Below are 15,349 nucleotides of genomic sequence, written 5' to 3'. Positions count from 1 at the left end.
GTCTTTATTTATTTTTAAAGGTGCATATATTACACCTTTACTCAGAGCAACTCATAAAAAGTTGCTGCATCAAACATTGAGTAAGTCAATGAGTGGCTACATAGTAATTATATGAGGGTCCAATAGGGGGCACTGTGGTAACAAATGAGGAACAATGGAACATGTTACTGCACTTTCTTTGGAAACAATTGGCACTTATTTCAATTTGTTGAGAAACCATTTTATCACAATACTTCGTTGTTCTATATTTGGCTGACTGAAGATCTCTGACACATCAATCTGTCACATTTGACTCAAACCAATTTCAAACAACATCTGAATCCCACTGCATCATATATTTGTTCATCAAACTGATCTCTACTGAGCAATAACCAATCCCTTGTTTTACTGAGAAGTTCTATCACTAATGGGAAGTCCGGCCACATTGTGTTGTGTAATCAAGTGAGAGTTCACAACAGAACACATGGACAAAGGTCAAACACACTCCTGTTTTTTTTCTTACTATTACTGACTAAGAAATAATCTGCAAACCAAGACAATGTTACTGCAACAGTTTAAGTTCACCAGACAACTACACTTTTTCTGAACATTAAATGACTCCAAAGTCTTCATGGATGTTTGACCACTTTGCTTCTTAAGTCTGGAACAATGCTCTATTCATTTTTCTTTGGAGAAAATAGCTCCTTTTGTGGGATTAGACATCCAGATCAGTTTGACGTCGCTTGTGTGGCAAAACAAAAGCAAGTATCGATGAAAATAATTAGGCTGACATATTCTGTGAGCATTCGGATTTATTGAAGGCACATCAGTTAAGAGAAAACACAATAGTTGTGCTGGACATAAACATTCATTGTCAATCACCTTTTTCCTTTGACTAAATCAATCATGTATCACATATTAGTGCTGGATATTCTACCATTTATGGACCAAAAAGACAAATCACAAGGCATTTCCTGTTTAAGGCAACAATTTTAGATTTTTTTTTATGTTCAAAGAAAGATTATTATTTATGTGATTAATCGTTTTAAGTTCTTCATGTTTGGACACGACGGTTGCCTTCATTACAAGAACTCATGTGGTCACATTTTGACAAATTGTGAGATCAAAACTATAAATACATTTTAAATTTTCATAAATATTAGATACCAGTTTTGATATTTTTTAATATCCAGCCTCATCAGTTTTAGAATCACTACAACTAACCTACAATGCATCACATTTAACAGCAATATTAAATACCATTTATGTTATCCTAAAAGACTTAAGTCCAAATTATCCAGTGTATAGCAACAGTGTGTTGTTTTTATACAGGTGGTACATGACTGTTGCAAAAAATTAGGCAGAGTTAGGCCTTTAACCATCACACTTTTGGGGTTTACAGTGTTACATGTAGCTGGTTTTCCAGACATAGATTAAGTACAGTGCACCTAGACCACATCTGTGGAACCAGCCCATTATGTGCACTGGAATGGGAAAAACATTGCCAAGATCTTGATCTCATAAAATCTTGCAATCCTGACGAAACTTCTGGCCCCATTTTATAGACCTCCGAGGAAAAAACTACATCGGATTTTTTTTTTTTACCAATCTTCAAAAGTTTCATTGATTCTGAACCCGGTATCTCTTCTTCATCTCTGTCCCGTCTGAGTCCTTCATGCAAGCGACCAGGAAATCGCGGCACTTTTGAGTGTACTGCTCAGGGAATTCCCGGAAATGGCTGACATGGGCAGTGGAGACAAAATCGTAACTGTCCACTGGGACGCCTTTCAGCTTCAGGGTCTCCATGAAGAGCTCGATGTCCCGGTGCCTGATCACCTGGTCAGCTCCAGAGTACAGGTAGAAATTAGGCCAGGTGGGCGGCCTCTCCTGCACAGCATCATAGTGGTTCTTGTGGATGTACTTGGTCAACGGGTAAAGCACGACTCGCAACAGGAAAACAGTCACCGCAAAAAGCGCTAGCAGGAGATACCTTAAAAGTGGACTGATTTTAGGCCCCAGGGTGGCTGTTAGTGCACGCAGGGCCCCACGGACATTCCCGCTACCAGGGGCGCTGTCCACTACAGCCCCGATCACGCGCAAAGAACTGAACTGTTTATCATTGTGCAAGAGCTCCACAATGTACCGGTACAGCATGAAGCCACCGTTACTGAATATGTGGAAGAAAATAGGACTGTTCTCCACCTCATAGTCGTAGAGGATCTCCAGCAACTTGAGGGCAGTACTGCTCAGCTCCTTATAGCCAAACGACTCTGAGATGAAGACCGTCTTCAGAGGAGCTGTGTAGCGGATGGTGACACATCCCTGTATGAGAAGAAAACAAAGAAAGAAAGCAAGAATGAAAGAGGTGGATATATGAGTAATTTACACAGCTTGTATGGTGCTACACTGCTGTTTAAAATAGAGTCAGTCATTCTGGAGAAAGAGTCTTCAGTGGACTGCAAACCTGGCGGTCTGCCGGGCCTAAGTTGACCCGCCACCGGGCCGAAACATAGGGGAATTTTTTTGTGTATTTTAAAATATTTTCTAAACTGTTCTAAACTCCTTTAAGGAATAGCTCAGCGCGTAGCGATTGTGTGGTCGAAAGAGAGAGCGTGTGTGACGGTGAGGCTGTAGCGACTGGAGCAGTTAGCTGTATAGCTGTGAACAGTGCAGTGTGTGTACAATTTATACTCTGTACTTGTTTATGCTGAAAACAAGCACCAAGACCCATGAAGACATGAGAGCAACTGCTCGCTAACTGCTACAAGTGTTTACAGCAGAGAGCAGGAGGGAGGACAGATGTCTCATTCTGCTACTCTGTGCTGAGATTCTGCGTCTGTCAGCTGCAGCTCCTGGGGAGCTGAGAGGACAACGGCCGGACAAACTGCCTTCACCAGGCTGAATGACAGCAGAAATCAACTGAACCAAAATTCAAAACACATACAATGTGCCTAAGACATCCTGCTTTATGTCTTGAACTGAACTTGAAATTCACCCGGCAGGTATGAAGTAGATTGGATGAACGGTTCTCAAGATATGCGAAGGACAAACTTCCATACATACAGACAGACAGAGATTCCTTGATTTATATAGAGAGATTGAAGCGTGTCTGTTCTGTGAGAAAACACTTTCTATGTGAATTGCCCAGGTCCTCTCTCTCCCAACATTCAACAGGTGCTGGAGACGGGAGACTGTCATGTCCTCACACCGACAGATGCTCTGATGACTTCCCCTGTCTTGTGAATGAGCACGAATGCAACCTGCTGATCGGTTGGAATAGTGTTGTATGGCTGTCTGAGCCACTTCGTTTGTTTCCACTTTATAGAGCCAGGACTGTGTATGAACACCAGTGCACACATAGAACAGACAGCTTGCAGACCTTGAGGAGATAATGCTGAATTTGACAAAGAGTGTATCGAACAATTTTTCACCAGAATCGCTGACTCTATCTTTAAAGGGAAAATACAGAATAGCTTGAGAGATTTGTCATGTAGTTTGAACCTGTTCATTGTAGATGGAGCTGTACTTGGAGAGATGTTTGTCTTTGCAACCAGCCCAGCCCAACAGAATCACAACTGGCTCCTTTGTCCCCTGCCAGTATCTCTCTGAAACCAGATCAGACGACAAAAGAGCAGGTTAACAGAGCTGTCACAGCCGGCTAAGCTAAACTAAGCTAAACTGAGTACGCAGTTAGCAGAATGTAATTTGCACGCTACCGTTATAAGACAACATTAGCATGTACGCTAAGCTAACTGAGCCATGTACAGTACAATGAAATGATGCTCACCCGACGTCCCTGCATCTGGAAACACGATGTTGTAGTCTATTTCATCGTCTGCCATTTCTGTAAGCGAGAATATCAGGTGTCGTTCTCTAGTGTTAATGTTTGGTTCATTTGGCTGCTGTGAAAAGGTTGAAAGACAAGCTAGAGAGCGCTGAATCAAGCAATGCCAGCTTGTGACACACAACAGACAGGTCGGTGGACTGACACTACACGGTCCTTCTGTCCTGCCGGAGACCTTCTTCTTCTTCTTCTTCTTTTTGAATGGCGGCAGGCATCCAGCTCATGTCGCATTACCGCCCCCCTCTGTGTAATAGTAGCAATTGTTGCCTCCTCCACTTAAAAACCTGTTTTTCTTCTTGTTCCTAAAGTTTGATGTTTGAGCTTCACTGTGCAGAATGATGTATGTGCAGAGTTTGGCACTAGAAGGTTGTTTTCACATTCATCTGCTGAAAGTGGAAAGTTTGTCTGTGCGCAATGAAAATGTGATTTTAATTGTTGGACCTACAAGCATTATTTGAGACATCACAACTAGTTTGGAGCCAATCAAGGTCCAATATTCAATTTATACAAGTGTGATGTGGAAAGCAGGAGATATGTAGTAGTTAAACTTTTGAAATGAAATATATTTGCATATTCATAGACTCTGGAATTTTTAATGAGGGATGAGGAGTAGATAATATTTTGAGGATTATAATGAGGGAATTATAATTGAAACCATATCAGACAGATTATTATTCAAAGTAGATTATTTTATATACACTATAAAACTCAGGCCTCTTATGACACAAAATGGTAACTTTTCTTTGTTGTGACAGTTCTTGATCTTAGTAATAGTAGTACTTTGATCAAATAAGCAAATGTGGTCTTTAAGTTAAATTTCCTCTTTCTTTATAATGTTTATATGTCGCTTTTAGCAATCTATTATGTTTTATCCATATTTTTGTTCTATAAAAATAACTTCAACAATTAATCAATTATAGCCTAATACTGATAAAGACTACAGTGTTGTTTCCCTGTACTTGAAATGGTACATGTCATCATCATGTCGGTTATTCATTTAATAGTCATTCTTTTAAATTTAATACTAAGTTTTGAAAATGACACATGTTAATTTTCCTGACAGCAGAAGAGACAAATCGATCTAAAAGAAGATGAAAAAAAAAACTTAAAGTCTTTCTGCTTTGTTGAACTTTTTCTTAGTGATGTATCACCATCTTGTTCTTTTCACATTAGCCCCATGTCCAGCATACTCTTTCATTATCTGATTAGTATTTGGAACATTTGGCCTTGAGATATCTCAAGGTTCAGATAAATGATGAGGCAAAAGATCAGTAATCCATTTTACACAGCCTGTAGACAAATAACACTGGAGCATATTAAAGAGTTGGTTTGGGTGAGTTTTGGGTAGCAGTTGGAGGGACCAACAAAACTTGGCACTCCTGTAACATCAGCTCCTCTCAGTTCAATGATTAATAAACAGTTTAATTAGTTGACAGGAGAGAGAAAACTCTTGTTCTTCTCCCAAACATGCACTCAGGGGAAGATTAGGAATTTATCTTTCAGAAGACAGTGAAACCCTTGTCAGTGTAAACAAGATGTGCACAAAGTTAGCCTATTTTAGAAAAGGGTTACATCTAAAAATATGTGCTTCCTTATTCATGTTAACTAAATTATTTGTTGTTGTTGTTTTTAAAATAGTTGATTAAAAAGGTTGCATTCAATTAGTCATGAGGGTACAAGTGCGCAATAATGACTCTTCTAATATTCAATGAGAAACAAAATCTGACATTAACTGAGAACTTGTAGACATCCTGCTGATAGGCAGGATTTATTATCCATTTGTACAGCTCACACAAAATCACAAAAGGTTAATTTACAATTAGGTGTCAGCTGGGAAAAGACGAGCACACTGATTGATTTGCAGCCTTTAATATTGCAAACAGACCAACGTTTCCACACTAGTTACTGTGTCTTCATGAAAAGTGTCTTTTTGAAACGTTATGTTTGCACTATTAAAGGCTGCAAATCAGTCATTGTGCTCCAGTCTTTTCTCGTCTGAAATTTACTGTTCCTGACCTGAGAAGCACCTGGTTCAGCTGCATATTGCTGGAAGATGCGTGAATAATCCTTTTTTTACCATTATGTGTGTCGGAAGATTCCTAATAAATTTAGTATACCGACTGTGTCAACCGTGCGTAAAATTACGCAGTGGCGACAGCACCGTCAGCTGCAGGAATATGTGGTAGGTTTACTGAAAGGTGACTTTATCGTCTACAACACAATTGTGATTGACAGCAGGCTCTTGGTAAGAATCGATCATGTCTATAAAGTTGCAAATCTGAGAGGTCAGGAGTTTGCGCCTCCGCCAAAAACACAATAAACAGATCTGAAAAAATGGAAAAGTAAACATAGTAGGCTAAACATAATACAGCTATTGACAGTACGGAGAGCGTTTGCCTCTGCAATTTGCATGATGTATCATTCAATAATTCATCATTCATATCAATTAATAAACAAATGTGTGTTCATCATTACCTATATGGACGCATTCACGTACTGCACTGTGAGTTGCATAAGAGTTTCTGTCTACAGAGGCAATGAAAGATCTACACATTACTAATCACACAGAAATCACAATAATAATTGATACAATTGAACAATTGATATCATCAATTTATTGTAAATCATGCACACGCGTGCACGTGCGTGCGTCAGTAGCCAAAGTCATGGAAACAGAACGGTGACGTGAACCGAGGTGATAAAAGGAGCTGCAGAACTTTGCAACTTCCCATTTGAACTTGGACTGGACACGAGTTGACCTTTCTGCTGGAAGCTAAACTCCTGGACAACTGATCACTTGGAAAACTTCTGTTGGAAAACGAGCTGTTGGATACCCGAACAAGGAAAAAACCAAGAGGACAACTTTACTGGAAAAGAGACCTGCTGCTGGAGAAATGGCTTCTGGAGGACCCCCCGTGGAGGAGCACCTGCTGGCCAGAGTCAGACGCTGGTTCAACCACTATGCAGGTAAGACATATTTTAATATGATGTCTAATGTGTTAATTATTCTCCCTGACATCCTTAAAAACGTGTTTCAGTACAAAATTAGGACTTTATTCATGTAAATTCTTGAATTTAGAGATGGACAATTTGTCCACCTGTTTGAAAAACACAGATTTGATTGAAACAGACAAACACACGACGTTTTCTCGGTGTAAAATGAATATTAGATGGTAAGAATGTACGGATTTTCCCGGGAAAGGTGTGGAATGTATTAATAAAGGTGTAGTGATTTGAAAACACTGTTATTTTGGTTTGAGGGCATCAAATTATGCAAATTTGTCGTCGACGATTTGGGGAAAAAGATGGCGACTGGGCCATTTTTCGTATAATAACTAAAAAATGTGTTCTTTGCGCACCATGGAGACGATGGAACTTTTAGGAGCTGACGCCAGGACGTCAGAACGCGCAGGTGTGAACAAACCAGGCCCTGCTTTTATGCGTGTTGTTCACATAAAATAGCTCCCTTTAAGCTCAGTTAATAACATATGTGAACTATAATTCTGTGATATATTATATTAATATATATTCAGATATTGTTGTGAGCTTGAGTGAAGGAGATAAAGTGAACTAAGTGAGCAACTGTTGTTGCACCTCCAGCCGGAGGTTTTTTGTTCAGTCATCACTCTCAGTTTGTACTTGACATGTTGAAAATTTCAGAATTTTCATCATGTATTAAAATGTGATTTAGTATTTTCGTTTTTAAGAGAGGAGAGTGGTTTATTATGCACGGACTGTGTGTGTCGTGCGTCCAGGATGCCACCGTCTCCTTCACGTCTCGTGATTTGCAGCTCTTACATTGCGATAGTAACCAGTGTTAAACAACTAGTTTGGTGCCCACAAAAGCACAGATGGTAGTGTGGTTATTTTGAAGAAGGCATGTTGTTAGTTGAACATGATTTAATCAAGACACACACGGTTAGGTGTGCGTAATGACGCACGCATTTCTGTGCAATCTCCAGTAGTGACCTCCTTTTCAACAGTTATAAAAAAAAGATGATTATGTGCACTTAACAATGATAATCTTTTTGGAAGCCCAGCAGTGTTACACAAATTATATCATTTAATTGTATTTTTTTTCATTGTATGTATTCTTTATTTTTGACTGGTCGGCTTAGCTAATTTAACCAGTGTTACAATCTTTGGACCAGAATAAAATAAAGAGCTTTCTCCTCTGTTGTGCACCGACAGTCCCTCATTATTGTAATCATAATTACTGGAATCATGTAAACCTTTATTTAGCTACGGACAGTCAGATATGCCACAACAAAGAAAACCTCTTAAATATAAAATGTTATATGATATATAAAATAATAACTGTAATTTTTATTCTATTTCCCTCCTCAGGTGGTTTGTTTTGGCCTTCGAACAACAGCGCCGAACACCCTGATGCTGAGAGGCCTTCAGAAGAGGACAGGGTCATCGACAATCCTCCTCTCCCCTCCGGGGACCAGGAAGAGGAAGAAGAGATAGATGTCGTTGGTTTGTATGAAGAGGACGGGCTTCAGGCAGCTGAGGATGAGGTCCAGCCGGGTCCAGACGATGGAGGCGGCGACAGGGACGATGGTCGTGATGAAGATGGGAATGCTGGACCTCCCTCTCCTCCACTCCAGCAGTTCCCACCACCACGCTTTGGGATGGACTTGCAACAGTGGGCTCCTGCTTTTCCCATTCTTGCTCCCCTTGCTGTTCATCCTGCTGTTCCTTTTGCCGACCCTTTCGCTGGGGGTGATCTTATTCACCCTGCTCCTCAGCCTGCTCCTCAGCCTGCTCCTCAGCCTGCTCCTCAGCCTGCTCCTCAGCCTTTCCTTGACCCTTTTGCTAGGGGTGATTTTATTCACCCCTTTCCTCACCCTGCTCCTCAGCCTGCTCCTCACCCTGCTCCTCAGCTTGCTCCTCACCCCTTCCTTTACCCTTTTGCTGGGGGTGATTTTATTCACCCTTTTCCTCACCCTGCTCCTCACCCTGCTCCTCATCCCTTCCTTTACCCTTTTGCTGGGGGTGATTTTATTCACCCTTTTCCTCAGCCTGCTCCTCAGCTTGCTCCTCACCCTTTTCTGCACATTTTCCCTCATGCCTTCCCTCACCCCTTTCCTCTTCCTTTCCCTTACCGTTTTCTGCATCCTTTCCCTCATCCCCCTCCGCCTGCTGCTCCCCCTGCTGCCCCTGAGCCGCCAGTTGCCTGGCACCAGCAAGAGAGACCTGATGAGGAAGAGGAGCCTGAAATCGACGTTGTGGGTTTGGATGAAGAGGACGGCATTGAGATCCCTGAACTGGAGGTGTTTGGTCTTGGCTATGTGGAGAACATTGGACCACTCTTCTTACAGGAGTCTGATGAGGACGATGACATCTGCAGTTGTGCAAGCTGTTTGGAAGAAGCCCCCTCAACTTCTGGCCTTGGCTCCTCCAGAAGAAGGAGCAGGGAGGAGAGTGACGAGGAGGAAGCCCCTGCGAAAAGGCTGAGGTGGTCTGATGAGAGCGACGAGGATTAACTCCTCAACGCGCTAAAGGGCCAACAATCCTCCCGGAAACATTCACCCTTCCTCACTACCGCACCTCAGGCGTCACACCAAAACATCTGGCAAGATGACTGCAGGGACCCTTTTTGCCACTGACCACTGGCTTTTGCGTCTGGCAGGAGCAGTGATTCCCAAGCTATCCTTTGCGTCTGGCAGGGTTACCGACACCCCAAGTAGCGTCTTGCACTGGGGCCTATCTCCACTATTTTTTAATGTTTACAAGGTCTTTAGATTGGCTTCTTTGAACCTGTAGGACTGGCCCTTGCATCTGGCAGGGCTATCAACATCCCAGGTAGCGTCTTGCACCGGGATTGCTCTTGGGATACCTTCACATCTTGGCATGGTGGCTGGATCGACCTTTCTTTCATCCTGAAGACCTTTGCGTCTGGCAAGGCTGGTGAAGAGAAAGAAATCTCTTGCGTCTTGCAGGGCTGTCGACTCCCATGCTTGTAGCCTTCGCGTCTGGCAGGGCTAATGAAGAGTAAGGTAACCTCTGCGTCTGGCAGGGTTGCCGACATCCCAAGTAGCGTCTTGCACTGGAGCCTATTTCTACTATCTTTTAATGTTTGCAAGGTCTTTAGATTGGCCTCTTTGAATCCTTTGGGCTGGCCCTTGCGTCTGGCAGGGCTGTCAACATCCCAGGTAGTATCTTGCACCGGGATTGTTCTTGGGATACCTTCACATCTTGGCATGGTGGCTGGATCGACCTTTCTTTCATCCTGAAGACCTTTGCGTCTGGCAAGGCTGGTGAAGAGAAAGAAATCTCTTGCGTCTTGCAGGGCTGTCGACCCCCATGCATGTAGCCTTCGCATCTGGCAGGGCTAATGAAGGTAACCTTTGCGGCTGGCAGATTAAACACCTTCTGCTTGTCCGTTTATCAGTCCAGGTCACAGCACAAGTGACTCTTACTGGTTGGTCTGGGGTCCACACAGTTGAGGGTGGAACTGGGTGCGGCTGGCGTGAACCTTCCACATGTCATGCCCTCCCGGTGAAGCTCATCAATGGTACTTGCAGCAGCTGGAAACGTAGCACACAGCTGTCTGCGGTCATCCCCAGGTTGACACTAGAGTTAGCAGTGAACAGGGCTGTACTGAACAGGGAGAGAGAGGAGAACATGGAGGAAAAAGCTGCAACAACAAGTAGAAAACAAACATCTTCCTTCAACAGTAAACAAAAATCAGCGAGGCCCACTAATGCATCATGCTGACCTGCTCTAAAGGAGCAGTCTGGAGTTTATGAGATTTATGTGAAACCCTTTATTTAACAGCAAAAAACTCCAATCAAGTGAATGTACATTCACTTAATATAGACAAAAAAAGGTAAGTACAAGAATCTGACTTGTAAAGAAAGCAACTTATCTAATAATTCAAAGATTAATTGTCAGTCTCACTAACCATTATTTATTGTTCTCTGCTCTTATTTCACTCGACCACCTGAGCTGCTGCTGTTCACTGTGGATGAAAAGGTGAGTCTGAGCTTCTGATCGGAAGGAAAGTGATCTAGAGTAGGCCTGAAAAGTAATCTATGTGACTGTTTTAACTAGATACATACTATGCTATTCCTGTTATGTTTCATATTTTATCACTTTTTAACAATTCAAAGATTATTTGTCAGTCTTACTAATTATAATTTATTATTCTCCATTAGCCCTTCACAGTGTAAGGTGAGTACAAGTTTCTGACTAATAGAGAAAGTGAACAGGTTTTAATATTAACTAACTCAATAATTCAAAGATGACTTGTCTTACTAATAATGATTTGTCTTACCTTACTCGACCACCTGAGCTGCTGCTGTTCACTGTGGACAAAAAGGTGAGTAGAAACTTTTAAAAAGTGACTTAGAATAGGCTGTGATATAAAGTGTATGTTTGTAAAGTTGCTACATACTATGTTACATCTATTTATACATATAACGCCACTTATTTAGAAATCAAAAGGATTATTTGTCTGTTTTACTAACCATTATTTATTGTTCTCTGCTCTTATTTCACACGACCACCTGAGCTGCTGCTGTTCACTGTGGATGAAAAGGTGAGTCTGAGCTTCTGACTCAGAAACACACCTGTTTATCCATATAATATAACTCATTAATCATTAAAGTTTGCCTTACTAATTATTTTTTATCCTTCTCTACTCTTATCCTACTCTTTACACCTGAGCTGCTGCCACTCAGCTGAGAACAGGTGAGCACAAGCTTTTGACTTAGAAAGAAAGTGACCTAAAATACTGTAGACTACTAATATGAAGACAGAGAAAGTACTAACTACATACTGTGTGCTACAGCTGTTCAGTAACAATAACACTTATTTAATAGTTCAAAGACTTTTCTAACCATTATTTATCATTCTCTACTCTCATCTTATTCTGACACCTGAGCTGCTGCTGTTCACTGTGGACTATAAGGTGAGTTTCAGCTTCTGACTCAAAAACACACCTGTTTATCCATATATTACTGATTTAATCATTAAAGTTTGCCTTACTAACCATTGTTATATCTCTCTACTCTTATCCTACTCTTAACACCTGAGCTGCTGCCACTCAGCTGAGAACAGGTGAGCACAAGCTTTTGACTTAGAAAGAAAGAAACCTCAAATACTGTAGACTACTAATATGAAGACAGAGAAAGTCTGTTTTTTATTGTCTAAACTAACTACATACTGTGTGCTACAGCTGTTTATCACACTTATTTAATAGCTCAAAGACTTTTCTAACCATCATATATCATTCTCTGCTCTCATCTTATTTTATCACCTGAGCTGCTGCTGTTCACTGTGGACTATAAGGTGAGTCTCAGCTTCTGACTCAAAAACACACCTGTTTAACCATATAATATAACTGATTTAATTATTAAAGTTTGCCTTACTAACCATGTTTATCAGTAGCAGCTGGTGACTCAAAAAACTGGGGAGGACAGGAGGAAAACCAACATGGAATCTTACAACAAACCGCATCAAACTATATCACTGTCCCCATCTGATGAAATTGGAGGGGTGGGGGGCAATTTTATATGCCAATAAAACAATTTGCTTTTAAAAACAAAAACCCCTGAGTGGTGAAAAGGCTGCTTCTTTAAATACATTTATACATATTGTTTCTAAACAAAGAAGTGCTCATTTTAGCCGTGGAGTGGTTCAGGATGTGTCATTTTACCAACAAAGTGAAATTCAAATTTATAGTGTTGTTCTATTGTGACAACAGATTTCTGTTCTCATCAAAAACAGACAACATATCACATGATTTACAGATCAGTGCTGAATACTAGAAAGACTGAACACTAAAAACATTCACAGATCTAAAAGTGTAGGTTCACATCAGAAAGTATTAATGCATGTATCAAATACATGACTTATACACTCATACAAAATATAGTCTACAAAGCTGACATGTTAACACTTGTTATTCTAGTTATTTTAAGCTTATTGCTCAATATATGACTCAGCTTAAAAAAAAAGACTGAAGAAGTTGTCACAAGCCAGCAGCCAGACCTCCTGCACACTCATTCACTAATTACACAACATCAACAGGTGACTCAACAACCACTCAATTAAAAACTGGATCAATTCTAAATGAGTGAGTCCAGAGTGAGTCCTTCCATGGATGTATAAAGAGTCCTTTAGGCTGCTACAACAAGCTAACTGTTGCACTGGCTAACGCAAGGAGCTATCTACTGCTGCTACTCTGCCTTACAGTGGAGAGAATTGAAGATGAAATCTGGAAACCATCATTGGAGAATTTGGCAAAGTTTGCTTTAAAAACTCCAGTTGAGACTCACAGAGAGGTGCTGGCAGATGTCAGTCTGTCCCTCAGCAGAGGCCACAGCTGGACAGACCCTGTAGTCACATAGCTGGACATGTGACCGGTATACTGACAGAACTCCACATGAACGTGAGGTCTGATGGCTCCAGAGTTCACACTGCGATTGTTATCCAGCTTGCTGTAAGGAAGAGGAGAGCACACAAGGACACAGAGACTGAAAATTATGACTGACTGAAGCTATACATCAGCACAGCCTCTTTTTTCTTTAGTTTTGGTAAGTGGCCATAATATAAGCACAATAACACACTCCAAGGTGTCCTGATATACAAATTAGACAGCTCACTGTAAGTTCAACAAGCAAACTACCTACAGCACATTATATGATCTCTACTGCATTCCTGTTAAGGAGATAAATTCACACAACAGCCACACAGAGATGAAATTAGCAACCAAAGAGACAGAGAGAGAGAAGCTGTAACTGACTCACGTTATCTGACGTCTTCTTCTTTCTTTCATGGAGATGAAGTATTCATGTCATAACGTCCATTTGTAGCTGTTGGTCATCTTGTTTGTTAGTTAACAGAAATTTATCGCTGCTGCTTAACCAGTCTGCTATCATTAGCAACAATCACAAACAAGCTAACTCTCCTGGTTGTTTCTCCGGTTGGTTCTCTTTCCAGCCTCCCCAGTGGCGTCCTGCTGCTGCTGCGGCGCACAATCCAAATCCATTCTCACCGTTAGCTTAACAACAGTCCTTAACAGTCCTTCCATGGATGTATAAAGAGTCCTTTAGGACTTGCTACAACAAGCTAACTGTTGCATTGGCTAACGCACGGAGCTATCTACCGCTGCTACTCTGCCTTACAGTGGAGAGAATTGAAGATGAAATCTGGAAACCATCATTGGACCAATGATATGTCAATATTGCATTCTGGTTGTTGATTGGTTATGGAGGATGACCTCCCTTGGAGCATCATTTTACGTGTCTTGACCAATCATAGATTACCATGAAAAAAAAAGAAGTACATTAAATCAATGTAGGAGATCCCGCTCTGCGGAGGACAGCAGGCACCCTCCTCCTCTGTCCCCCACTCCCTCCCACTGCCCCCCACCATCACTTCACACACACTGCTGTTTCTCCTCCTGCCCTGTAGGTGTTGCTGTTGAAACATTTTAAACAGAATTTCAATAATGGATTTTTTCCAAAGAAGAGAAAAAATATTTTATAAATAATACTGAGATTTGTAATGGTTTATTTCAACCAAATATTCTTTTTTTATATTTTGATGTCCCTCTTGCCTCTCAAAATATAGAGGAGCAACCTCCTCTGCCTCTATGGACCAGCCTCCACTGATGTTTATCCCTTCCTACTCTTATCCTACTCTTAACACCTGGGTTCTCTGAGAGTGGACCAAACTACACACTATCCAGTATCACACAACCTATTTCATGTGAGGAAGCTCCAGCACCACATCAGTCCACTGAACACACCGAACCACCTCCAGCACTCTGCTTCCTCAACTTTACTGTTTTGGTGTTGAATTCAATAAAAAATATCTGACATCTAAAATGATACTATGTTCTGTGAGACCCTTTACTCTCAGTGATGTTGGATTAACTTTATAAGACAGGATGTAATGGTCAGAATACACAAGGAAAAATGTTGGGTAGATAAAAAAATTGGAGATAAAAACACAACTGATCTAAAATACCATTTAACAAAAAGTGTGCAGTTTGCCCCGAGGGTGGCGCCAGAGGAAAGGTAATGTTACTAAAGACCCCAAGGTTTATCCTTTCTCTGAATGTGGAATTACAGGAATACTCAGGCTCAGATCTGCCCCATTTTTCATCAGTCTAGCCTAATCTCAGTTTGTCAAATTTTCAGGAATTCAATTATAACATTTTAACTAAGATTAACTTCCCACAACAGATATAGAAAATAAAATATTCTCTTTTTCCTCTGCATATTTCAGAGGATTGTGGTGGGGCCGGTGCTATAACCCTTAGTTAAAAACTTTATGCACTTCTTCACAGCCTGGACACACACACACACACACACACACACACACACACACACACACACACACACAGATTCTGCTGTATTATCTGCAGTAATTACAGTACTGCCAACTGTCAATTCACACTGTGTGTACGTTCTCATTCATTTATTGTTTAAGTAATTATAGTTCTAGACAGTTTGGTCTGCATCATCCTTTCAGATACATCCAGAGGGTGAAATAAAGACAAAAGCA

The 15,349-nt window shown here is 41.1% G+C and overlaps 2 protein-coding genes across 9 annotated transcripts; one reads left to right on the top strand and one right to left on the bottom strand.

Moving 5' to 3' along the window:
• Positions 1 to 773: 773 nt before the first annotated feature.
• Positions 774 to 4,025, bottom strand: tmem53 (transmembrane protein 53). Its single transcript, XM_042428864.1, has 3 exons — positions 3,767 to 4,025; positions 3,481 to 3,584; positions 774 to 2,301 (listed from the first exon to the last, which is right to left on the bottom strand). Exons 1-3 carry the CDS (start codon positions 3,819 to 3,821, stop codon positions 1,600 to 1,602), a joined length of 861 nt encoding a protein of 286 aa, XP_042284798.1. The 5' UTR covers positions 3,822 to 4,025; the 3' UTR covers positions 774 to 1,599.
• A 363-nt stretch (positions 4,026 to 4,388) lies between these two features.
• Positions 4,389 to 12,383, top strand: LOC121908194 (proline-rich protein 2-like). Of its 8 annotated transcripts, XM_042428016.1 has the most exons (6): positions 4,389 to 6,790; positions 8,171 to 10,807; positions 10,990 to 11,005; positions 11,515 to 11,744; positions 11,884 to 11,893; positions 12,221 to 12,383. In XM_042428016.1, exons 1-2 carry the CDS (start codon positions 6,718 to 6,720, stop codon positions 9,313 to 9,315), a joined length of 1,218 nt encoding a protein of 405 aa, XP_042283950.1. In that variant the 5' UTR covers positions 4,389 to 6,717; the 3' UTR covers positions 9,316 to 10,807; positions 10,990 to 11,005; positions 11,515 to 11,744; positions 11,884 to 11,893; positions 12,221 to 12,383. The 8 variants fall into 8 exon arrangements, 6 of the variants coding, with proteins under 6 accessions (XP_042283950.1, XP_042283949.1, XP_042283946.1 ...); XM_042428015.1 differs by having other exon boundaries at positions 11,884 to 12,383; XM_042428012.1 differs by having other exon boundaries at positions 11,515 to 12,124; positions 12,224 to 12,383.
• The last annotated feature ends 2,966 nt before the right edge of the window (positions 12,384 to 15,349 follow it).

This window comes from Thunnus maccoyii, chromosome 12 (assembly GCF_910596095.1).
Source record: "Thunnus maccoyii chromosome 12, fThuMac1.1, whole genome shotgun sequence".
Lineage (NCBI taxonomy): Eukaryota > Metazoa > Chordata > Actinopteri > Scombriformes > Scombridae > Thunnus > Thunnus maccoyii.
The sequence above is the reverse complement of the archived record's forward strand: the minus strand, read 5'-3'. Positions and strand labels throughout refer to the sequence as shown.